This window comes from Ornithodoros turicata, chromosome 5 (assembly GCF_037126465.1).
Source record: "Ornithodoros turicata isolate Travis chromosome 5, ASM3712646v1, whole genome shotgun sequence".
NCBI lineage: Eukaryota > Metazoa > Arthropoda > Arachnida > Ixodida > Argasidae > Ornithodoros > Ornithodoros turicata.
The window spans coordinates 990,609-1,017,478 of NC_088205.1; the positions used below are offsets into that span (position 1 = coordinate 990,609).

Here is a 26,870-nt window from a genome sequence, read left to right on the forward strand (position 1 = left end):
TGAACAGCCTTCGGAATCCGTTTCGCAACCTGCCGGTCATGGGGTAGGAGGGTGCGCCGTGCTGGCCGTTCTGCGCGTCGCCCGAGTGCACGGAGCCGCTCGTATTCCGCGTCTGTAGCGGAAAACTGAAGTGGGACGCGGTGCACTCTGGTTGCTTCCTGGGTTGCGGTGGCCACAGTGCGACAGAAGTCTTGCGCATTGCTTAGCCCGTCACATGCAAGGGAAGACTCGAGCACTCGTGCGAATCGTGGCCAGTCGGTCCGCTTGACGGAGTGCGAGCTGGAGGATCGGCGGCCGTGCGGGATGCCGACCAGGACAGGTAGGTGGTCGCTGCCAAGGGTGTCCGCATCAACACTCCAGAGGAGCCGATGGGCGATGGACGCTGACGCGGCGGTGAGGTCAAGACAAGAAGAGCGGTAAGTCGGGTAGACGAAAGATGGTGAGTCATCGTTTAAAACACAGAGATTCTTCTCCGCGAAGACTGGCTAGTTCTAGTTGCTGGCTTCTGGTGTCAGTACGCATGCTGCGCCACACTTCATTGTGGGCATTAAGGTCCCCGCAGAGCACGAAAGGAGAGGGAAGGTCAGCTATAATGGAGCCCAGCTCACCCACATTGTATCTGACCGACGGTGGGATGTATAGTGAGACTATGGTGACGTCAAGTGAGCCCACACGAACCGAGCAGCAGACGTATAGTCGCCGATCCTAACTGTTCGCAGGTCGCGCTGGATCACCGGGAGGTCGGCACGGACAAAGAGCGCAGCACGGCTGGTCTGTCCACGGGGCTCCGAGACAAAGGTCACGTAATTCGAGAGACGAAAGCCATCCTTAATGCCGCTTCCCGAGGTGCACAACACAGGGAATTTGTGGCGCCACACAAACTGACGGAAGTCAGACAACTTCGATTGGAGGCTGCGTGAATTCCACTGGAAGATCGTGGTTGATTGATAATGAACCATTGAGGCGCGAGGCCGACCATTATTCATTGTCCTGCGTAAGGAAAGAGCCATTACGGAGGAGAGGTTCCAGTGCAAGTATAGCTTGAACTGCAGGTAAGTCTGATGCCGGACAATGGCGCGTAAGGCGGCGAAGAGCATTGCGACTACAGTGCCAGATGTAGTGCTTTGTCCCTCCAACAGACGGGGCTTCTGAATTTTAGGGTCGGGTGTCCGCTGTTCACTGGCCTGGGCCGCGATGCGCGCGACATGTGGCACTTGCTTGACGGCAGAGGCAAAAGACTTGGAAGGGCTGTGATCAGCGTGTGCGGGTGCCGCGGAACAGCCAGATAGGCGCGGGAAGTGGGCAATGTGGAGATTAGTGGAGCGAGGTGGAGAGGCAAGCGATTTTCCACTGAGCATGCGCCGTCGGTGTGCAGCTGTTGCTGCCCTTGTGAGGTACATTGCTTATAATCATGTGGGCCAGAACACACTTTGCATCTTTTCGAGCTGCGACAGTCACGAGCATAGTGGCCAAACTTCTGGCAGTTGAAACATTGCGTTGGCGGGTCTATGTATTCCGACACGGGGAAGTACGTGAAGCCGAGGAGAATCTCTGCTGATAGCGCCTGGCCAGGTTTAAAAGTCATGAGTACACTAGTCTTGACGATGGTGTGTGAGGACCCGTCACTCTCTCGAGAGTAGGCAAGTTCCCGTTTTACCTCAGTGACACCGCTGGAACAGAAGTGTTCGAGTAGCTGGTCCTCGCTGTAACGTCAAGGGACACCAGTGATTCTTGCGGTAGTGCGCAGGTAGTACTGTGTGATAGAGGCTTTTACTGCGATCCCAGCGACAGACGTAAGGCTCAGTAGGCATTGCGCTGAGTGCTCCGACGAGACGTGAACTATGAGAGTGCCATGTTTGTTGATTCCGTGGTGGTGAACCTTCTCTTGCCTTCTTGTGGTGAGCACATCATGGGCTATTGAGTTGGGGTTGACATGCCAGAAAGAATCCAACTCCCCCACACATTTGAAGACAACTGGGATTCCACTTTTCTTGTATGTGACGATTTGGAATGGCGAACTAGAAGGAGGGTCGTGCGGAATATCCATGGACGGGGGCACGTCTCCATCTTCCCGTCACCTCCTCATCATCGAAGGCATTCAGGAGTTCCGTTCGTGATGTCCCTGATGCTGGCGTAAGTTCTCCATTGGAGCGTCTCTCCACCGGGGAGCGGCTCCTGTCGCCAGCGCTAGTCAGGTCTGATCGCAAGGGGTCAGGTGCTTCCTCGGCGCCGCGGACTCCTGGGCTCCTGCGACCCCGTCCGCCTCCTGCCATGGGTTCTCTCCTGTAGTTAGGGAGGGGAGCTTGCCTTCGGTCAGTGAAAAACGAAGGAAAATCAGAGAGCAGAGAGAATACGTCCTTTTAGGTGGACTGCTTCTTCTTCTTCCTCAATAAATAAGAAGGGGGGGGGATATGTTTATTATATAAAAAAAATTAAGAGGGAAAGGTTAGCCACCGCTATGGCGGCTTGCTATTCCCAATAGCTATATAACCGAACCGAACATATATACAGCATTTTGAGAGACGTATGTAGGATATAAACGTGGTGTATAGGCACTTGTCAATACATATATACTGACAGAGAGAGTGAAGTACACGTTATTACACAAGAAGGATCGCCATTTTTATAGGCCTGGTATTGTGTGGAGGTACCAGGACTATCTTTTAGAACTTGGAAAGAAAGTCATGCGGCTTCCCGTCTGGTAAATAGTAGACAACAATGAACTTCTAAGTATCTTTCACCAGGTAATAAAAAACGAAAGAAGGATTGCTCGTAGTCGTATTGAGTATAGTTCTGCCTTCTGACTCTGAGGTAGCTGTACAGGTATGGGCGCGTAAGCCCCGAGGGTCATTGAGGGCCATCTGGAGTTTGCATGATGCAAGAGTATGCCTATGAATCTGCAACGAACATCCCCGTAATGCCGCTCTTTCCACGTGCATCTTTTATGCAAAGGCGTTCCCCTAAGAATCCAAGCTTGTTCCGTCGGATTCTCGAAACAGATTCTGGACGGCGACAGTTTAATAATGGGCATCGCTGGCGGGGGATGCCCAAGTTGAATCTCATAATGCCGAGTTACCTGCTTCATATTAGAATCAAAGTAGGAACCAATCCTAGAAGACATTTGTGTAAAGAAGGATGTAGAGAGTCCTATTTGATCCTTTGAGCAAGGATTATGAAAGACAGGAGAAACCCACTGTAAAGTACTATTGCATCGGTCCGCGGATCGTGAATATATTTCCGAAAAACTTGGTCTACAACGTCGTAAGTGTTACTTGTCTCGTAACGGGCCGATGAAAGCCCACTTTTATTCCACGTCCGTTTTTAATAGACACACACATGCGGACGAATAAAAAATAAAGAAACACTATGCGACTTGACATGTACGCAAATAGTCACGTAGCGTGCGCAACAACCCCAAGAGAAGCCGGAGGATGTTGCACCCCACGCAGACCAACCCCTAGATGCCTAATGGAGACTTCGTGTTCGTTTTGCGCCAGTAGGTAATTCGTATATGATGGCACAGCAAACCGAAACTGAAATGCGGAGAGGACAAACCAGAGCTCCCTCCCCCAGCGATTCGTACGGAGGAGGGTGCCGTGACGTCATCCTGCGTCGTCATCTGCTTCGAACCCTGCATTGTCGCTTTTGTTTTGGGCAAATTTAAAGGAAGCTCCAGGCACGGATTGAGGCCCCAGATCCTAAGGCTCTCTGGGCTCTTCGATGAGCAAACCGGAACACATGCACTGACAGAGAAAGTCAAGTACACGTTATTACAAAAGAAGGATCGCCATTTTTCAGAGAACTAGAGCCAGCATAGGCAAGATAACACGTTCAATATGCAGAGTCCTTGACGCACATGACATTTACATGGAACGCATATTACTGAGCCGGCCTGAAAGATGTAGGTATGTGTGTGCGATTGGTAGCTCGACACTGCCGACAAGGAACCTACGTAATGAGCACTCAGTATACGTCGAACGGTACGGCTACGAGGTCACCGCCGACGAGATTATCTACCCTCCTCGACACCTACCCCTTCCATTGCGCCAGCAATGTGGACCTTTGAACGGCCTCGCATTCACGCTACTATCCCGGACCTTCCCCGAAAAGAGGCAATCAACCCTGTGCTGGCCACACCACTAGCTTTGACCCGCCTCACCTCTGCACATCCCCACTGCCGACAAGAGAGAGAGATATATATACATGATGACGATGATATGGGGCACTGCCAACAAATCTTCACCGATGGCTCCGTAATACCTGACGCATCGGACACAGCCTTTTACGTCACAGATACAGACCATGAACAGGCCTACAAACTGCCCTACCCAATGTTGTCCACCGAGGCTGAACTCTTCGGCATCCTTACCGCTCTGGAATACATTGCTGATTTTCCACCTGGGATATGGGTCGTCCTTACCGATAGCAAGGCGTCCCTCCTCTTCTTGATGTCTTCCCGCCCCAGCCTCATACAGGGTATACCCTGCTTGATCATACAGGCATACAACAAGCTCCGCGCCAATGTTCATGTTTTGTTCCTCCAATGAGTGCACGATCACGTGGGCCTTACAGGTAACACGGGCGCTGCCGCAGCTACCACTCCTGTCACTGCACGTCTGCCCCTTACAGTTTCGGCTGCCATCTATCTATTCGCCGCCGGTGTGCTGCCCGTGCCCAAGAGTTCACATCTGAGGCTGCCTCCTACAGCAGTCACATGCAGTCCATCGACCCCTCTGTTGCCTTCTTGATTGCGTGTCACTGCAGTCGCCGCGAGGAATGACTTCTCACCACATCCGTCTCAACGTTGCCCACACTCCATTGCTTCTATACAAAATGGGACTATCCAGCTCCCCCTTGTGTTCCAGCTGTGGCGAGGTGGCCGATATGGCCCCTGTGGCCGTTCTTGGGCATCAATAAAGCGTTTTATCATTATTATTATCTTCTGCACTGTCAGCAGCACCTTCCCCAACGGCAAGGCCTCCGTCACCGTCTTATGCAGCTCGGGTGCAGCACAATGTCCATGACCACCATCCGTAGTCCCGTCCCTCGGCCTACCCAGTGGGCCGTCACCACAGCCCTGCTCCGCTGCCTGCAAGATCCCGGCCTTGCGTCCGCCCTCTGACCGTGCTTTATCGTGCTATGTCGTACTTGTGCTGAACTGACTGTTTTTCTTTCTTTTTTTTACTTTTTATGTCTTCATTGTTTTTTGAATAGCAAGACTGCATCCGCCTGGCTGACATTTCCTCTTTTCTTTCTATTACACATATCCCCCCACGGATTTGCATCTCCGTGCCTGGAGTACCAAGTCCACTTTGCCCACTGCAGTGCTGAGACAGCATTGTCTATCTATATGATGGAGCGTCACTGTAGCAGCACCGCAATTTTCACTGACGGATCGACGACGGCATCAGGCTCAGCATCTGCTTTTGTGGTTCTACTGCACAGGAATGGAAGGAAGGAACTGAAGGAGGGGAATCGAACGAGAGTCGCACAAAACATCTTCAACATCAGAAGAGTTGGTAGCCATCAAGCTGGTAATACAGTATACGTACCAGCACAACAGTCACCTGCCGAGTGGGTGGTATACAGCGATTCAAAAGCCAGACTGCCAAGGCATGCTTTCATTCTTGGGAAATAGCTGTATGACACCAACAGTTCGCCAAAGATTAAACGACAACAAAAAATGTAGAGCCGCCGGCCACGAAGTAACCGTGCAGTGGATTCCTGGACATGTGGGCATAGGAGGGAATCAAGCTGCAGACGAACAAGCGAACATAGCACACCTGTCTTCAACACTACATCCGGTGATATGCTCAAAGTCAGGTGATACACCTTCATTAAGGTTATTGTCGCAGGAAATGTGCAGACGGCGATGGGTACAATTGCAGACTGATGCGTCGCTACTACATTGCATAGATCCGGAGCTAAAGTGATGTGTTCCGGCTACGTTACAGCGCTCTGTTCAAGCGTTTTTGCACCGGTGTCGGTTGAATATGCCTTATGGCCGTCATTTTCTCCATAAAGTTGCAGCCGACTCATCGAATTGTTCAGTTTGTGTAACGGTGAAGGATAGTGAGCATATTATAATGCACTGCACCAGGTATGCATCACAAAGAGCTACACTGAAAGCTACGCATGATCGACTGGACAGCAGCAGGGTCTTCAATGTAGTGAAGGTGTTGGGACTTTGGGCACCGAACATGAGGGATGCTGCCTTGGCGTCACTCGTGAAATTTGTTCAGAGCTCTGGAATGGATACAACCTTCTAGGATTCTCTGTGCATGATCTTGGAATAATTGTGAACAGTGGACTTCTAGCGAACATGTGAATAGTGAATATCGGACTTGTGAATAGCGAACTTGCGAGCAGAGCACTTGAGAAGTAGTGAAGTCGATCTTTTTTTTTTTTTTTTGTGTGTGTGTGTGGGGGGGGGGGGAGAATTTATGTTAGAAGCAGCAGAACGCGTCGGGAGACGAGTTCAATTTTTCTTCTCTTTTTTTGTTCTTCCTTACAAACCAACAAAAGCCTGATGACGTGCGCCCAGTGTTGCTGGACTGCACCCACAGAAACCTGCTGCTGCGCCGAGGCGGCGTTACCCAGGCCATATAGCAAGTTGCTGCAGGTTAGAGTCGTTCGTTGTTGTTATTGTAACAAGCTGTTACCAACAAGTTGTAACAAATTTATTTGGAAAAATTCCGCGGTTTTAGAGGGAGATATTTCGTACACATGTTCCTGACAAGGTTGCACAGATCAGTGGCGTAGCCACCCAAGCAGCACAATGTACTGAAAGTCGAGTGCAATAGTCGTGGACGGGTAGGTGGAAGGCCTTGAACAGACCCGTGAAACTAAAGAGGGGGGAGGGCAGGATAGGCTCGCCGTTGTTGGCCACACAGAAGTGGGCGTCGTCACGACTACAGCCAAAAAAAAAAGAAAAAGAACGCAAAGCAAAACAAAACGCAAAGGAAGGACGGACGGATGGAGGATAAAGGAGGTTGAAGGATGGGGATGCGGTCAGGTGCACGAGTTCATCGGGGAGAGTAGAGTATTAGATGGGTCGATGAGCAAGGCCTGTCTTCAGCAGGAAGAGAATGAGGTTTCTTGCTCTGGCGGAACGATCGGCAGAAGAACCAGCGGGGTAGAGGATGTCCGCTAGCGTGTCCGAGGTGGAGCAAGGGAGATGGACTTCGCGCGCAGAATGGTATGCTCGGCTCGGTGAAACTAAAGAACATTGATAAGGCACATACAGTTCACCCCTGTTGCACCCGGCTTTCAGTACATTGTGCTGCTTGGGCGGGGGGGGGGGGACCCCGATACCCTACATTTGGTAGTGCATTTGGGAGTGGGGGAAACGAGGGTAAATCCTCTCCCCGATGTAAAGTTCCCGTAGAAATTAGTGTTAGTAGACCGTTGATAACATCATCGTGAAGTTATCATACATGCCGAAACCATTGGCAGCGTGCATGACTCAGAATATTGTCTGTTGATTGGCTGTGGTAGACATCGTGCTTCGAAGGCGACGTTACGAACGGTACACACTCTATTTTTCTGCAGGCATACAGATCTTACGTGTATCATAATGGCACCATTATTTCTATTTTTCGGGCTATGCTAGACGTGATTTTGTCGAGTCAAGGGTTTGTGAGGGACATTCATCTTGTGGGTGCTGTTGGATTTACCGGCTTTTTTTTTAAGCTTCTTTCGTCCCTCTTTGGTAGTTTTGTTTTACAGTGCTGGGAAAATCCCTGACGATACTAATTGCATATTCGCTGCGTACCCGACGGTCGACATATATAAAAAAAAACGGGGGGAGGGTGTGGTACGTATTGGTAAAAAAGATCCATCGGGAAGGAACATCTACTGGTGCATCTTCTTCCCATGTGGATGTTGTTGCCGCATGGACCTTCTTTTTCGTCGAAATCGTCTTTATTCATGGGACGTTTCTTCAGCATTTATCTTTTTCACCGGAGTCTTCACTCTCGCTGACTATTTGCTCTTTCGCTTACATGGCCTCGCGAACACAGTTGGATGTCATGTCTCTCTCTCTCTCTCTCTCTGTTTTTTTTTGTTTGTTTGTTTATCAATTCGGAATGTAACTGCTCACACAAGATGGCAATTTTATCAGCCATTGGGACGTTCGGCTGCCTCAAGGGCGCTCCTTTGTACTGCCGTCAGCGCCACTTGTGGTGGCAGCGCTAGGTTCTCACAAGTAAAGTAGCCTCTCATCACGTACATGGTGTGCGCTCCGTCAGAATGATCAAGGTCTGTTGCGCCATTGAAAAGGTTAGCGAAATCGGCGATTCCTTTTCTCCAGCCGTATAAGTTTGAACAAGGGAAACCGTCTACGATGGAAGTTTTTCGTCGCATAACAACATCTGTTCTCGAATATGCTCATGATACAAGAAAGATGAGTCTCCCAGGTGCAGTGGATATACTGGTTCTGAGCAAAACATTCCCGAAGAATGAAGTCAGGGTGGATGTCTCCAGTTTCAAATGGATCATATAGTTTAACCGAGATTATGTGAAAGCCGATGAGTAGATATTTCAGATATAAACAGAGCGAAGACTATGGCCACTTGTCACATATTCGTGACAGTTGTTGAGGAGACGAATACGGGAGTCAAAACTGCATCAGAACAGAAATTTGGATATGTGCGGCTGAGGTTACCATTGGTTCCAAGGGTGTCTTCTCATCATAGTCTATACAAACCGCGGAGCCCACCGCTCTGGAAGATACAATCTCTCTCCTAGCACCTCACTGTACATAGTCCTAACATTGATAAGTTCATACCTAGCCGATGAGGGATATCATGGCATGCCTATCATGCGCATGGTGAGATTTCGAAGATAGAAATATAGCAGCCGTCGGAGATTTCAACATTGTCGTGACGGTTAATGAGAACTTTCAATCTGTAGACTTGACAAGAGCTATGTTCGGGGTACGATACAACCTGCATCATCGAAAAAACAACTCGGCGGATCTTTTTGAGACATTTGGAAGGATTCAGACGCACATCTCATACTTCTCCTATCGTTGCTCAAGACTAGACGCCCAAGGATTCGTTCCACTTATATATCTGTGGAATATGCAACGCCAGCAACGTGGTAGTACGGTGCAAGTTGCTTAGACGTATCGTCTTCCGCGAAGGACGTTAAATACGGGTTGAGATGGAGAAAGCGTCAAGACAAGGGACTGCCTCTGCATTATACATGCAGAAGTAAATACGCATTGTGCAGCTCATGCCACGTCTGGATGCTATTGGACGCATGTGTTTCATCGTAAGAAATACAAACACATTAACAGACGCGCGCCTCCAAGATGGACTTGGGGCCATCTAGCGTTTTTGACATAATCCCTAATTTATCCCATCGGACTAGTGTTGAAACGGTCAAGTACGCAATCGATAATGCTGTACTTCATGAAGGAAAGTGTTCCCATACGAACGCGCCAAGAAAAACGTCGTCTCCAGCGCCCATATACACAGAAAAGTGTATGGGAGCGACCAAAATCATAGGCAAAGGCAACCACCATGCGAATATTGTCCTATTATATGGAAAACCAGAACCCCTCCATGTGCTGTGTGCGCTTAGTTTTCCTTTCGTTTTCTACCCCAGTTCTTTTCTCCCCACTTGATTGTTGTTGTCGTTTCTTTTGGGGGAGGGGACACCTTGCCACCCTTTCTGGCAGGCAGACCGCTCTTATTCAACCGTCCCATCACGTCACGTCACGTGTGGTGATACATAAGTACTGTTTAAAGAACGCTCAAATGGGAATGAATTATGACTCGTAATTAATCAACGTACTGACCACACGTGGCGTCTGCGCATAATCGTACCTGTCTAAGGCCACGAATTAATGTTTCATGGCGAAGCATACTGACCTCGAGTACCCTGTGAGGTTTTATTTTACGCACCATTCATAAAAGTGTTCCAGTGAAGCTAAATACATATTAGCCCCATGTAATATGGCCGTTTCACAACTACGTTTTTCTTGTTCCCGTTAGAGTCTACGGTGCGGATTGTGATTGAGGTAAGTCGTTGCTGGCACCGTAGCGGGGTCCGTATAGTAAATAGTTGAACAAGACAATTACCTACTACTCCATTAGCGAAGAAAGAAAAGCGTAATAACGGCCATGGAGATTCTCAACGCCGCGTCAGGCTTTTTCGACGCCATATTTGAGCCGCTCATGTTCTTAGCCACCTCGAGGCTTGTGTCTGTTTGTTGTGTTCCAGTTTCAGAACAGTTGCTTTCGATCAAGGCAGAGTTACTTTCCATCAGGTTCAATGAGGTTTTGCGGACTTTACGTGCTTTTCTTGTTTCTTTCCGCTGAAGGTGTGTCCACCTCGAGAAACTCACCACAGGCCCCGGCTTCTTTTATTTGTATTTTTTAGGAAAATAGCAAAAGACACATACATGCCCGTGTGCAAGTAGAGTGTACGCGGGTGCCAATTCACACCAATCAGACCATTTTCGCAAAGAACGTCACGTTCATGCGAATTTGCCCTAAAAGAATTCGAACCAATGTTCGTAACTTTGTACGTCGTATGCTGTGCAGCGGGACAGACGCAGCAAAGAACAAAGAGGGAAGTAACTCTCGTATGAAATATGACCCTTTCATTCGAACCCGCCCGTGCAGAGCCGAGAATGCATTCGCGACTAGTAACAATGTTGCAACATGCACGCTCTCCCTCATGATTAAAGAGCGAGGTTAACACGCTTCTTCCCAACGGAACATCATCATCATCAGCAGCATTATCATCATTATCACTCAAAAGAGAGTAGCAATTAGACCGTACCTATTACGCTTCGAGAATACGTCATCTCTAACGTCCTTTTGCGGAACAGGCTACCATTAAAGCAAATTCGTCATTGGATTGCGATTGCATGAGGAGATTTCTTATTCAGGAACAACTCGAGATTGCGCATTTAATGAGAGGACTAGGCCTTTCCGTAATTAGGTATCGTGGCCATTTTGCTCCGACTAGGAACGGGAGTGCAAAAGGAAACAAACAGCCTAGATTACTTCTTCACGATCAAGTGAAAGACAAGAAACGAAAGAAGGGTGATGTTCTGCGCTAATGGGCTAAGTCTTGTCGCTTCCGACAGGGAAAGTACTTGGATGCTCGTAGTCAGTGCTTTTAAAAATCACATCCAGTTGTAATCGTAGCTTATTTGGTTGTGACATTAAAGCGTGATTCATTAGGTAGCGATTTCGCTGTGCAACATTGTTCATGCGTCCTTGATTTACGCGTGTTGCGTGCACACGAGGGCTGATCAGAAAGTCTCCAGGAGGAATTTATGTTTAAAAACTATAATACTCGTAAATTACCTAGTGACCATCGAAGAAGTCCCCGTTTGTAAACCGCACACTTCACTCTTCAAAAGCGCAGCTAGCTGTTGCACTCACTTTGTTAGCCACGCATTCACATGCACAAGCTCCAATGTCATGTATACCGCATTGAATGAGGCGACTGCTCAACGGAATACATTGGTGAAGCTGAGCAACAAATGAACCGCCTTACCGGCAACAGAACCGACACCCCTAACAGACTCATCAAGGCAGTTGCCGAACACTTTAACGTCCCTGGTCACAATTTTGACAACATTGAACTATATACCAGGGGTGTTCAAGTCAAACCGGGACTTTTCATGTTTCGCAAAAGTAAAATGGACTTACAGGCGAGAAATTAGTTTTATTTTTCAACGTAATCTCCAGCAGCACTAATGCACTTGTCCCAGCGTTTCACGAGGGCTTGGATGCCAGCGGCATAGAAATCCTTACCGGCGCGTAGCAGCCATGATCGGACCGCATTCTTGACCTCGTCGTCGCAGCTGAAGTGGCGGCCCCCAAGGGACGCCTTCAGTGGGCCCGAAGAGATGGAAATCGCTGGAGGCGAGGTCTGGACTGTAAGGGGGATGTGGCAGCAACTCCCAGCCAAGTTCCTGTAAGGTGCGTGTCGTGAGGTGCGCGGTAAGCGGGCGTGCATTGTCCTGTAGGAGGACTCCTTTGGTGATGAGGCCAGGCCGCTTTTGCTTCAGCGCCTTATGCACATCCCTGAGAACCTGGCAGTAATATGCACTATTGATGGTGGTACCACTGGGCAGAAAATCAACATGAACAACGCCAGCCTTGTCCCAGAATACCGTGGCCATGACCTTACCCGCAGACGGGGTGCTTCGTAACTTCTTGGGAGCTAGCGAGCTCAGATGCTTCCACTGTTTTGATGCGCGTTTGGACTGAGGAGTGAAATGGTCCACCCACGTTTCATCGCACGTGATGATCCGATCAAGGAACGGCTGTCCTTCAGTGTCGAAACGGTACCTTAGCTTTTGGGAGACTTCCAGTCTTCTCTGCCGGTCAAACACGGAGAGCTGCCTCGGGGCCCAACGGGCACTAACTTTCCAAAACTGGAGGTATTCATGAATGATAGTGTTCAATGTTCCCACAGAAAGGTCCATCTTTCGAGCCAGTTCGAGACATGTTATCCGTCGGTCCTTGAGGATCAGGCGCTCCACAAGTTGGATGTTCTCAGGAACTGTGACTCTGGGCTCTGAGCCGCCCCGGCCGGGATCGTCCTGCACTGATGTACGGCCATCTCGGAACCGTTGGCACCGCTCAAACGCTTTGCTGTGGCTAAGTGTATCGTGGTCATACTGAGCCTGAAGTCTTCTGTGAAGTTCAGATGACTTTACGCCTTCATTCACGAGAAACTTCGTGACAATTCGCCGTTCGATGTTCGCGCTCATCTCGTTGTCGGCCATCTTGTCCAGCATGTGTCTTCTGTTTTGCACAAACTTTGGACCACCACGTGGTGAACGCGGAGGCCTGTCGCGTGTGAAAATGACCAAAAAGAAGTAGCGGGGGCCATTTGTACACTCAGGAAATAGAAAGTCCCCGTTTGACTTGAACACCCCTCGTACATGCTAGAGACCAGGTTCAGATCTACACGCGACAGACGTGACAGGGAGTCTTATCTCATATATGCAGGTTCCACACTATTTGCCCATTCGGCATTAACAAGTTAAAAGGCACACTAGAAACACTTCAGAAATAAAACCCTTCCACAGGCTTCCTATATTATTTCTCCCCCTTTCATCGTTTATCAATGCTGCTATGTTTTGAATGGCCATTTGCTTCCTTCATTGCATGCCACAATTGAGCCTCTGTATGCAATAAGGGGATAAGTCGAAAACTACCAATCCGAGAAAACCGTAAGTGAATATTTGGTAAAGTAATTGCAGATGAGTTTCCTCCAGTAACGCAAGTGCAAAGTGCGTAACATATATGCATGTGTCTACTCTACATGCATTTCCTGTTATTATAGTTTCTGAATGTGTGGCTTAGCAGAAATTGAACGAAACCCAGGAGTATGACATATCTCTTTTTTTTTATGTAGAACACCGCACGCACAGGGTTTCCGTGCAGGAAAAAAAAAAGTTTTCACTAGTCAGACTTTGATGGCGACGCCAGGACGGGCGAAGTTACCTTCGTGCAGTGGAGCAGCCTAGATCGTGCTTATCGTGCTAATAAACGAGCACAGTCTTGAAAATAATGTCCTGTATGGCCAGCAAAATATGACTTATTAGCTTAGTGCACACACATTTTTCCTGTTACAACGCTCAGAAGCACTGCTGACACGGTCACGTGAGGTAGAAAGAAAATGTTTTTCGAGTGGAAGTCGAAGCTCACTTCCGCATCGTAGCAAAATTTAAGCTACACCATTTGTATGCGTTTGTAGAAAAGGGGCCTCATCTGGCTGTCCATCCCATTAACACGCATGCATTTCCCGTCTCTTGCCTTCCTATAGCGGGTCAATAAATTGCAATACGGCCCTAAATTTTCTTTGACGAGTACATACTGGTACGTATAGATGTCGTTGTACCAAAAATACTCAAAAGGGGGATAATTCGACTTATCCCCTTATTGCATACAGAGGTTCCGTAGCATATTACAGGCAGAGATAAATTAGTGAAAATCAGTGTTAGATACAGTAAATCCATTGGGGATACTTTTTTATCGGTCTCCGTATATAGTACGGCCGTAATGTATGGCCTTCGAATAACATTCTGAATGGATATCGAACAACTGCATACTTTCGGTAGAGGATGAACGAATGACAGCTAAACAAAAATAACTGCGGCCGGCTTTATCCAGCCTTGACAAAATCCTGTCTTGCTTGTTCTCTTTTCCGATGTGAAGGTTTTTCGCTGGGTATTTCGCCTTCACACAAATGGCATTACAACAGGCACCCTTCCCAGCATCATTGACATTAATAAAAGTATGCTCGATTGTAGTTGTGTGTCCATGCGGGTCATGTACGCGGCGGGGAGTCGGCTCTGACCTTTGCGAGGGGGATCGGCTGATAAACTAGATTGCGCTGAACACCTGTTTTGGGAATCGCCCAGTTCATGCCTAGACCAAATCCTATAGTACTTACCGAATTTACACCATTGCAATCCTCCGGCCCTGTATGCTCGCAATTATGTTGTTTCTCTATGTGAAGCGAAAGTGTCATTAATTTCTAGTTTCGAGAAGTATGACGTCGTAGTGTATACAGTCTGCAGTGCGTCTGGCAACACTGCTTCGCGAACGTCGATTTCCGTCTGCTCACCACAGTTGCTGGCAGACTTCTAACGTCGAATGAAAAACGCAGATGCTCGCGCTGTTTCTAGGAGAGGGACGCCAACTCACGATGACGTCAGCTATTCTTGGAGAATTCGAAACTACGGAGCTTTGCGGCTTCTTTCGAAAATTTGTGGAACCGCCGCTGAGAACATTCACAGAGAACACTCGTATTTTCCGTACTGAGTCTTTGAGCGAATGATACTAATAAAATACCTACGATTTCTTTTTTTAGCCCGTAGTGTGGTAATGGTGCTGTACGCCAGAGACCGAGTCACAATGCTACGTCACGCTTCTTGCTCAGACTTCTGGTTACGTCAGAGGTATGCATGAACAGCAAAAGAAAAAAACAAAAATTAACCGAACAATGAAACTACGGGGTTACTTTTCGTCATGCTCTCTTTCCCTGCTGTCCTCACCTAATTTATTTTCTACTTCGTATCGCTGCCTGGCATTGACAGTGGTAAGCCCAACTTCAGAGCTCTCCAGTGAGAAACGGCGTCTCGTCTCGATTGGATCGATCACCTCCCTGTTCCATTTCCCATTTGTGTTCGGGAGCCAGCAAGGAAGGACACGCAACAACAATAACAACCGCTGGGGAGCAGTACCTTATACCCATACACCGACACCCATATTTTACTGGCATCAGGGGAGAAGTCGAGCCGTATGAGCCCTCCCTATAATATGACAAACTGAAATTTTTTCGCCCTGGAGAATTTTTTAGTAGCGAGTAGCGAGCCAAATATTGGCTATCCTAACTCATCTCTTAAAAAAAAAGAAGAAAAGAACTGAAAAATTTAGATTAATCTCTCTAGCAAACATTAATATGCGGTGCACTACGTGACCAAAGTGAGAAGAACATCGCCATGTGAGCCAGTCCGAGGCCGTTTGCCTGTAATCTGACATGACATAAGAAGTCATCGCCGCCGCCCTTTCAGATTACTGACTGCAACCAACGCTATATGTGCTGGGTGCATAATATAGCTGCGAAAATGTGTTGCCGTAAAATTGAAAGTCCGGTCGCTCCATGCAGTGCCTCAAACAAGATCAATGTCAACTGTTGCCCGGAACTCATGTATATGGTAAGATGTTGCCGCTACGCTAGCGTTGTCCCCTTGGAAAGAGTCCAGAACTGCAGTGTGGTGCGAGATACAGAAGGTAACGACACCAGGACCAGGACAACGTACAAGTTAATAAAAAACTTACCATGGTTCATTCGGAAGAGATGGTGGATGGCATCCACTGCCTAGGATTCTGAACTCAGAAGGGTCCTCTCTCTGAAAACACGGCGAATACCGGCATTGCAAAGTTGAGTAAAAGGTTAGGTTTACTCGTCTGCTCCCCTCGCCTTCCCAAGCAGCACAATGTACCGAAAGTCGAGTGCAATAGGGGTGGTCGGTATGTGTCTTATCAATGATCTTTAGTTGCAAGAGCGTGTTCAAGGCCTTCCATCTACCCGTCCACCCCTATTGCACTTGACTTTCAGTACATTGTGCTGCTTGGGTTGTAGCACTCAACGTATCCCTATGCTACCTGTTCTATGTTAATGTTATCTATTCCCAATGACAGACGCTCTTCGTGCTATCTAGGTGTGGGGCTCACCCTCTCCAGTCTCGATAAGACCAGCATGACTGCTTTTACCGGCGTTCTTTTCGTTCAAGCATGTTCGGGATGCATGTAACGCAATGTCCAAGTAGAATTAAGACATAACATTTCGGGGGATGGCCTTCCATTTCCCCATCTACCGACATACCGTTTGGCTGACCTTTCCTCCTTTTTTTTTTTTTTTTTTTGTCTTCCATCCGTTTATTTTGTTATAGTCGTGACGATGCACACTTCTGTCTGGCCAACAACGGCGAGTAGTTATCACCCCCTCCTTTTGTTTCTTTGTTCTAATAAATATATACCCCCATTTGCTTTAGGCACGCGCTACACTCATTCAAGATGCACTGTCAACTATGTGACTGCCGATTAAAGGGGAACTAAAGCGTAAAAATTGCTTCTCGCGGAATCATGACGTTACCTTGACAACAATACAAAAGGTACGAGATTCCTACCTTGCGTCGTCTGTGATTAGCAAGCGAACGAAGACGCCAGTTTACGCTTCCCTCTTCCAAAGAACGGTGACTGTGCAGAGCGGCCAATCATTGCTCTCCTCAGACGATTTGTCCAATCGTCGCTGGGCATCGTTTGGTTTGATGTGACCAATGAGAGGCCGCTCCGTATTGCTCTGCTTCTTGAGAAGGAGATAATTCGGGTATTTAAGTCGCGAGACAACAAGATCATGAGCGACACCACAGTGGTCGGGTCTGTGAAATAATTTTGCCCACCTGAGTGCGTTGAAATCTCAACACATGGCGTGTCTGAGCAACTTGTACCCTTTTTGAGAAGGAGAGAAGAGGGAAAACGAAAAGAGACGGTTTCGTTCGCGTGTAAATCACGAACGATGCAACGGATGAATCGCCCGTTCCTTTTGTATTGTTGTAGAGGTAACGGTATCTTTTATTCTGCGAAGAGAAAGTTTTGCGCTTTAGTCCCTGAGCTAGGATCCTGGATCGATATGTGTGCAGACGCGCCATGACAGGTGGTATCTGTAAAAACAATGCTTCAAAGAGAGAGAAGGTGAAAAAAGTTACAATTGAAGTACTTTACCAGTCATTTCAATTATTATAGTACTACATACAGCCTTCAGAACATCTCTACAGGTGCACTTGTTTTGGTTCAAATGTAAAGCTCGTTTCCTAGCTAAAGAAGGCTAGTACCCCTTCGTCGTATTTCTCCGTCAGTACTATTCCTTACTTTATATTACACATGCAGACGTTCACTGTACATTATGAAAACCAATAGTACTCAATAATGGAAACATTACTATTGAACCTGACAGTAAGTAAGAATGCTACTGAAACAAACAAAGTGCTGAGAACAAGTTGCTTCTTCTCTTTCACTCATATCTGGTGCATAAAAAGAAAAAGAGAAATGGGAGATAAAATCACAAAGAAAGCGAGATGGTTTTGGGATGAGATGTACGGCGAGTATTAGCTCTCTTCTACCTCAATCACAATAGAAAAGCTCCTTTGGAAATCAGCTTCTTTACAATATACGTATATAGATTGTCAGTATTCTTGAACATACCTTCTACTTTACAGTGTCTCACGCGCCATATATACAATACATCACTGTCGAAATGTACACGTCCGAACAATGTCACAACAACACAAGCACCATCTTCTGAAAGTGCGGCGACCCACCACAAGAGTGACCTCACACGAGAGTATCGAGGACATAGACGCCGTCGTCACTGCTACTATGGAGGGAGCTGATACCCGTGTCTGAGTTGGAGTCATTGCACTCGTACGAGTCACTAGCGCATCGCGCTGAACAATCCCCGCCGGAACACTCTCCCACCACATCTGTCCACTGTTGCTGCTGAGAAAGCAGACTTAAGTCCCGCTCCAGAAGAACATTCTCGTCTTCAAGTATTCTCATTTCTTCCTCCATGTTCCTCACGCAATGTCCTTTCTCTTGGAGGATACGCTCGCAGTCTAAAATAGTCCGACAGTTCCTGTCTATTGTCTCGCGCTGTGACTCGTTCACGGCAGCCAGTCTTTGTATTTCAGATTGCGTGCTGGAGATTTCCGCGGTCGTTCTGTCGCGTCCCTCGGCGATCGAAACACTCTCTCGAAGCTGCGTCGACAGGTCTCGTATTTTTTCTTCTTCGATGACTATCTTTCGACAGATATCGAGGACCTTTTCGTAATGCTGCACTGTCTGTTGAACGCTTTCGCGTTTTGGAGCTTCCGCTGTAGTTCTGCAACCTTCTTCGCTTCCTTCCAAGTAGGTGTCAAGAAGATAGTTGACTCCCATCTCTTCAACCCTCATCGCGTGTATGAGGGTTTCATAATACTCGATCTCGTCGTCTTTCTTCGACAGAAGTCCGGTCTGTCGATCTAGTTTCTCGCCTTGGCAGATAACAGTCTTAATGAGGTCCCTGATTTCTCTGTCGTTAGCATCTCCTGCATGCCTTCCAGTTGGTAGAAGCTTTTTGGGGTGAATCGCTTTGAACCTGGACGGGGATGACGAAGACGATGATGATGTCCACGAGTGTTTCCTCCGATGGTGACGGTAGTAACGACTTTTCGAAGACGTCCTCGGATCAGACGTCTTTGATTCTAGTGAAGTCGCTGTTGGTGATGAGGAAGAGGACGAGCTAGATGTTGAAGATACTTTCCTGAGTGTGAACCGGACCTTCGATTGTTCCTCGCCACAGGACTTCCAGTGCTTGAGTATTCGAGACTGGTTGTCGAGAGGACGCTCTCCTCTGGGCCAACGTTCGACCAGCGCATAATTCCTGGGGTCGCGACTGGAAGACTCAGAAGACTTGTGACGGGAAGATCTGGATGACGCCAGGACTGCTCGCACGATGTCTTCGCATGTCGTTCTCTTGGTTATACCCGTCACCCATTTTTGGACGCCTCCAACCCACACTGGAATCTCGGCTGTCATGGTCGCTCCTCTGAAATGAAAGGAGAACATCTTGTTTAGTTTTCATTTCGACGACATTGCCTGACATTTACGCAAGAACGTTACTGCCTTCGCTTGTATCCTACTGAGTTACTTAAGACGGAACGCAACAAAAATGTCCTCGCAATCCAGGCTGGCGTTAAAGAGATGCATAGAGCGAGGCAACCACACTGCGCCCTACGTGAAGAAGCCAGGCTTCCAGTCACTCGACCCAGTGTTGCGCACTCATGTATAGAAAGCCACCTTTCTGATCGAAGCGTGCTAAACTTTATTTTTACGGCAGGATGCAAAGCCCGCTGAAAAAGTGTTGAAAGTCAAAACACATTCGAAATGGAACCAGACATCGGAAAATTGATACTGTGCTGAAAACATTTTCGAAATTGAGATTTACAACGATGCAGGCAAGGCCGGTATTCCATTGTATACCTACTCCATTTACAAGAACAATATTGCATGGTGTTGTTTCTGTTTTCAGTTCTCTCCCCATAAGCAAGGTATATTTCACCTCGAAAGGATCTCTTTGAACGCTTCGCCATCAAGATGATTTAACGAAGAAGACGATATCCTAATCCGGCAGCAAAATCTATTCAGGTTGCTGAAAAGAGGAATGCCGTTTGAACTGAGCTCGACGCCCAATTTTTCAGGCTCGTTGCTGGTCTAAACTGGTTTGTGTTTCTATTAACCCGGCTCAACTGTTAAATGGGAGGGCGTGGAACTGGCAAGGTCGCCGCGTAGGAGGGAGAGAGAGAGAAAAGAAAAAGAGGTTTTGGTTGATATGATCACACGAGGAAACGCTTATGTGCTCAATGAATGTTTCTACGTGAATGGGATGGAGCAGGATAAGCCTATAGGCAGACATCTTAAGCATCTACTGTCCGCTTCGCTTATCCTGCTCCATCCCATCTGTTCCGACACTCTAAAAACAGAGCTCCATCCCATCTGTTCCGACACTCTAAAAACAGAGCTTCACCGCATAGCACGTTCCTAGCCAACCATCATCATCCCTAATGGCAACATTCTCTCCCTTGATTTGATGAAAACGGGGGGAGGCGTCCGCCGTGCTTGTGGCAACTATGAATTGCATAATGCCACAAATATGGCGTACGCCACCAGCAACTCATGGGGTAAGAACAATGTCACCCAAGAGGAGTGTACTACGGGGTGGTGATGCTAAAGGCTGACCCATCCCATCCCATGTCATCATCACTTCTTCATCATTTATTGTTGTTGTTGTTGTTGTAAAGGCCGACATGAGCCCTTCCAAGTCATGCCCTTGGACGATGAAGGCGATATAAAACAAATACACAGTCCGGTGGTAAAAACAGAAAAAAGATTTTTTGATTCCGTATTAGCGCCTGTGACTATGAGCGGCTGACAGTCGAAGCCCGTTGTTGGCCTCGTCACGACTATAGCCAAAAAGACACAAACAAGGGGGAGGGGAGAAGAGAGTTGGTGATTTCAAAGTGAGGCATAGGCAGGATGACAGAAGTGGACAGATGCAGAGAGCATAGCAGGAATGTGTCAAGGGGAACTGTGCCGACATTCATCTGGAAAGCCTGCTGGAAAACCTGAGACGTTGGTAGGATTCCAACCCACAGCCTCTCAGTCTTCAGCACGACCTTGGCTACCACCAACGAGCAGACGGTTGGACCATGCCACTGGTAAATACCAGGAATGGAGCGCCATGGAGAAGTTAGCTTTGAGTTTATTCAATAACGTAAGCTCTCAGGACCGTAACTTCTCAACTTTCGCAAAAATCACACTCTGTTGTTAAAAAAAAAACAAAAATTGGAAATTGCGGGCATTGCCCATCAATAAGTACGGTGGCAAAACTATGCATTGCAAAGCGTGTAACACTGGGTTCACGCGCAGCGACGTCACACGCTGAATAACATCTCTAAAGTCCAGTCCCCTTTAAAAAGACAACCTCTAGAAAGCTTGCGAGTTACATTTACGAACGCCCTCAAAACGAGAATGTCTATACAGTTTAAAACGTATGTATACGTGTGCCATCTTGTATGTAAACGCTGCCCAAAGATGATTTAATAATTGCCGCCCTCTAAATGTAGGTGCTTAAAATTAAATGCGAGTAAATTCCAAATCCAAAGCTACGATACGCAGCTGACACAGTGCTCCAACATGATTCAATGCAGTTAATTTTTTTTTTTTTTTTATGGTATTACTCGCGAATAACCCCGGCAGTCTGAGCAAAGAAAGCTTATGGTAACTAAAGCATAAAACGTTTAACAGAGATTCCTGCAACTTAGAAAACGTCAATATTCGTACAACATGGAAAGGTGTAGCCGTGGTTTTGAACTGTTTCTATACTTCTTTTAGCCTTCCTTTGGCATCCAACAAACAATGCAGCCAGAAAATGTACGAAGGTTACTAAAGGAAACAAGTGTACATAAAAACAGCCATTACATCCCGACTTCCCCCAAATCCAAGCGCGCCCATGAAAAAGAAACGTAAGAAGCACAATATCATGCTGAGAATTTCCTAGAACCGAAATTTCCACGTCTGGTTAATAGATTGGCGCATCTTTTCTTGCGGTATCATTAGCGTGCTAAATAGCGGTGCACGCGTTCTTAAGCTGCGTGCGGTAGCGAAAAGCCCTGCGGTGAAGAAGACTAATTACAGCCATTGATCTTGCATTGAACGCCTCTGCAAGTGACGATCCGTAAGCGACGGCGTGTTTGTTGTGTTCGCGTTTGAAAGTTAATGACCTTTAATTTTCTATGCTCGTTATGCGGTCGAAGAATGCGAGCTGCGTGACTAATTAAAGCGATATCGGCAACAGCCTAATGAGATTATGAAGCATTCCTAACTAAGCGAGCAAATAATAACTCATACCATTGTTATCGACTGAGTGCCCGAATATTCTCGTTTTCATAAATATGCACGTTACGAACATCATCGAGAGAAAAGGAAGAAGAAAAACAACAGATTAGTAATAACTTCACTTATCTCAGATGTTCAAAAGGCTGCTGTAATACTCCACAATACAGAACCGACAAATATCAGCTTTGAGGCTCCAAAACTTCTGCTGTCTATAAGGTACTTCACACGCAGTCACATATTGAAGTAATTATGACACATCGTCGCGAGGTATATGCCGGACAAGTGTAACAGACGATTAGTTATTTATGGACATACCTTAAATGCCCCGAGAGGGCGTTACAAAAAGCAAGCGTGACACACTATAATACAAAAAAAGAAAAAAAAGAAAAACATTCAATGGACCGACGAAGCAAAGTGGTAAGCTCTTGCTAAACGCATTAGTATCTGTAATGCTGACTAATGACTGCGGACGATCATTCCATTCATTAACAGTGTATATGAAAAATCAGCGAGAAAACTACGTTGAACTACGAAAAATGAAGAAGAAAAAAAAAGAGCAGAGAACTTTCAAAGGATGACCATGACCGGGAGAAACATAGAAGGTCGGCAAGATGAAATCCGGTCTTACGGATCGATTATGAACAAACCTATACGAAAGAAGCGAGGACGAAAGTACTTCCTGCGTAACCTAGGATCTGGAAGACCACGAGACAGGAAAGAGGGTAATGGCATTACATCCTGGTAATGAGTAATGCATATGCAGTGCATTTTTTGGAAAAGGAATTAATAATGTAATGTCATTAGATCTTGGTCGGATAATGCGTAATGACATTACTCGTTACAGTTATTACTACCAGCAGCTATGAACTGTGACTAGGGCAGACAATTTGGATTAGCCACCTGTTAATTAAATCTCCTCCAATGTTGATCATTTAGATTATACATACTGCTCAACAACAACTTTATTTTAAGATGACGAATGAGGAGTTTCATCGCCAGGGGCGATGCTTTACCCCATTGCTGGTGGTGTTACAGAAACTCTCATCACTACCACCGGTTAAATGTAAGGAAGTAAAAGACCAATCACATCTCTTTCCAGTAAGACCTTCAAACAGAATGTTGTTAAAGGCTTCATCTGGGAAAACGTAATGCAAAAGTAATGTTATTACTTGATGAAAGTAATGACATTAGTAATGCATCACTAAGCATACAAAATAACTTACTTATTTGCAGCGACACTTTATTGGCATCGATATATGAACCTGCATTTTCAGCAAACGGGGTGAGAGGCGGACAGAAAATCGGCACAAGCGGCATGGCTGTGGATAACCCCCCTGTCTCCCCCTCTCTCCACCGTCCTCGTATGTACGCCCCACATAGTCACAGTTGCTTCGCGGCGCTAGCGGGAGAAAAAAAAATTAAAAAGGAAAGGGAATCGGCACCGCAAATATCGAACCTCAGCCAGCTGTGACGTCACTGCAGGCATCTCCGCCAGTGAGGCGCCCGCGGGACACGTCACGTGCTTACGAGAACCAATAGAAGAAGTGTTGGGTCTGTGACATCAGAGCTCGACGCCGGAGGGTTTGTATTTCGCCAATTACGATACATGTAAAACTTTGTCTTAAACACTCTGGCCTACATTACGATACGCGCGTGATGTAATGAATATCAATCAATTAAGCAGCGCTATCACGTGCATAGCTGCATGCAACATAATCTCATCGCTTACCCTTTACAGTCATCAAATAAATGAGGAATATAACATACGCAGTCTAAAAACAGTGTACGACTTTTTGTGGTTCTGTTTGTTGAGTGCAGGACAATGCCAATGTCGCAACGCTGACCTGCCCTTAAGTCAACGACCTGACCACCCGATACGCCATCACCTTCCTCATCTACTGCTGACGTCATCTTCCATGGAGCAACACCCACAGCCCCTTGGAGCAATTTGTCATAAAGCGGGTAGTTGGTCGGGCGTGGCTCTTCGATATTCGGTATACCCCACAATCCTTGGCGCATTCCTCCACGTAATACGGGAGCACATATAAATGGGGTAATCTAACATAAAAATGAACCTGGCAAAGAGGACGGGGTGGGTAAACCTGACACGTGGTACCAGAACAGGGTAGATGGATGTTTTCTAATTAGAGCCGCGGGGTGAAAATTTAGCCTGCCTTTGGAGCACGTCAGTAAGCCGGGCCACACAGACTTATGCACATACAGGGTGTCCCAGAAAACGTGTCATTGAATTCTAATTTAAAAAAAAACAACGCCACCTAGAATCATGCGGTCAAAGGCATTTGTTCTTACTAGGTTATTGCCACCTCCTGATGTGCATGTCATGTAACCTAAGTTTAAGTATGTAAATTTTTGCCAAGTGAACTCGGAAATTTGCCAAGTAAATGTCACTTTTTCATCCCACCAATGTGAACAGCGTGCCGAATTTACTCAAATTAATGATTATTGACAGTGACATTCAGGATCTATCCTATCGGAAAAAATAGCCGAACATCATGCTTCTCGGGGGGATAACGCGCGAGGACTTTTTGAGCGCATTCGCTGTCAGTCCGACGAAAGGAGGTTGGAAACCCTAGTGATAACGGTGTCATGCTGCTCAATAGCTGGCCTTCAGGGTTTTGGTTATGAGGTGAAGTATCGTTTCAAGAGTGGCGCCTGTAGCGTTACGCCTTTGAAGTCTTGTCTAAAGAGTCCGACGTTTCGGAAGAAATCCGTGCAAACTCAACACTGATTCATCGTGTGAAGAAACATTCAACTGTTGTGGCCAAGTTATTCTTTCTTTTTTCTCGTAAATTTATCTACAGACTGAAACCTTCTCGTAGAGGCTCGAAAGGGTACTTGTAAAATCTATATAATACAAGATGTAGTATACGACAAACCAAAAATCGTAGAACGTCGATCGAAGTAAAAGTAAAAGCGTTTCTGTCGTACATGCACCATATACGTATATACCAGAGTTTCTCAACCCAGGGGTTCCGCGAAGAGGATTGTGTTCAGCACCCGCAGGTGCTGAACCACCGCTGATGGACCGCCTACCAAGTCTCGCTCTCGGGCAGCCTCGGTATATTGAACAGTGCTCGACATTTAATCGTTGGCATTGGAATTGGCATCGATATCGCAGGACCAGGTTGCTACGGCTGACGGTCATTGTGATGTTCATGGGTTGGATCATTCCGCAACTCAATCCAACAGCTTCTCCGCACCACGCTTTTGCTTTTCTCTTGTGCTTCAAAAGCATCACAGTTGAGTTTGAGTATGAGTTTGATTATAGAAAAAAAAGGAAGATATTGAATTCGTCACCTGACGAATTCTGCTACTCCCACAAAGGAAATGAAATGAATGAAAGGAGAAAGAAAACTATAAAGATGAAAAGGTAAAAATAGAAAGACATGACCCCTCCAAGTCACCCAACTGTACGTGCACATTACTGTACGTGACAGTCTACATCCCCTAGAAGTGAAATGCATTGCGAGAACCTAACAGGAAAGGGGAACTCGACGACGACGACACATGCCTAGAATGCGGTCCTAAAATACAGATTCCATATCACTGATCACTATGAAGTTGGCAGGCGCTGATAACGTCTCTCTTCTTGGGTTCCCATACACCCAGCACCTTGACCATGTCAAAGGTCCAAGTGAGCTAGAGCGGTCTTCAACGTTGCTCTTTGGAACGCATATCTTGTGCAGTGCATAACGATGTGTTCCGCGTTTTCCACAAATGCACACACTGGACAGTTTGCTGAACTAGCCCTGCCGACTTTATGGAGAAACTGTTCCATGTGGAACGTTAAGGCGAAACCGATGCAAAAGTGTTTGTATAGGTCGCGGTATGCTGAACGGAACACGGAATTTCAGCTCCGGGTCAATCTGATGAAGCGAGGATGACCGCCTGTCGACTTGTAACCATTGCCTTCTGCATATGTCAAAAGCATGACAAGCACTTGGAAAGCCATAGCTACTTCGGAAATCCTACTTGCCCTAACTGTGGTGCAAATGAAAGAAATACACATGTTCTACATGTGTGTGTTGCAGTGTGGACATTGTGGGCTTTAGTGCGCCGGCGCTGTAAGGCGTAACGTTGCAGTGAGCGCCCGAAGTAATCACCCTGGAAGTTCCGATGCCGGGCTGTAGCTCAGAATCGCCGCATTCGAGCAATGCATCCGAGACTTACTGTTGTTATGTGTTTGCTCCGTGACTACCTCGAGCACCGTCTCTTTTCCCTAGGGGAGCAGGAATTCCTGCGTCAGTGGTCCAATCCGTATATATGCGTCAAGTATGGGTGCGTTGCTCTGAGGAACCTCGTTTTCTCGCGAGGGATTCAGATTATGTAAATAGTGTAAATAATCGCAACAAAATTTTCAGTCGCATTTTGCCTGATATGTGTACATGCGAATGGTAAATTGTACGTGTTTTTAACAATTTAATTTACTTGTAACGAGAGCATGCACGCAGAACATCTAATAATAATAATTGGGTGTTTACGTCGCGAGACAAAGTCTGAGATCGTGAGCGACGCCACAGCGGTCGGTCTGTGGATTGCTTTTGCCCACCTGAGGGTTCTTTAACGTGCGATGAAAACTCATCACACTGCACCCCGTATTTTACGTCCCTCGCGGAAAACGGCGTGTCTAAGCAACTTGTACCACCAGGTTGGGATCAGAAGGCGAACACGCTACCGACTGAGCCACCGAGGCCACGCAGAACATCTACGTTGTTATTGTGTTACTTAAAAGCCAAGTGTAGTCTGGGCTGTTACTTGTGTAGTAATTAGATAATTACGTTAATAAAATATTCTGAACAGCTACTTCGGAGAACCTTCGGAGAGACTCTCCTGCCCACGTGGACTTGGAATTTACGAGCATCACTG

The 26,870-nt window shown here is 46.9% G+C and overlaps 2 protein-coding genes across 4 annotated transcripts in view; both read right to left on the bottom strand.

The window, feature by feature from the left end:
• Positions 1–15,977, bottom strand: part of LOC135393779 (uncharacterized) — a 41,231-nt gene extending 25,254 nt beyond the window's left edge. The window contains exon 1 of the mRNA XM_064624038.1: positions 15,828–15,977. Coding sequence (XP_064480108.1) covers positions 15,828–15,837 — 10 coding nt within the window. The 5' untranslated portion in view covers positions 15,838–15,977. The remainder of the gene's footprint in view (positions 1–15,827) is intronic.
• Positions 15,978–17,248: 1,271 nt separating this feature from the next.
• The window catches only part of LOC135395245 (ras association domain-containing protein 10-like), a 48,146-nt gene continuing 38,524 nt past the window's right edge, over positions 17,249–26,870 (bottom strand). For all 3 annotated transcript variants that reach the window (XM_064626485.1, XM_064626483.1, XM_064626484.1), the window contains one exon: positions 17,249–19,134. In XM_064626485.1, coding sequence (XP_064482555.1) covers positions 17,883–19,124 — 1,242 coding nt within the window. In that variant the 5' untranslated portion in view covers positions 19,125–19,134 and the 3' untranslated portion in view covers positions 17,249–17,882. The remainder of the gene's footprint in view (positions 19,135–26,870) is intronic.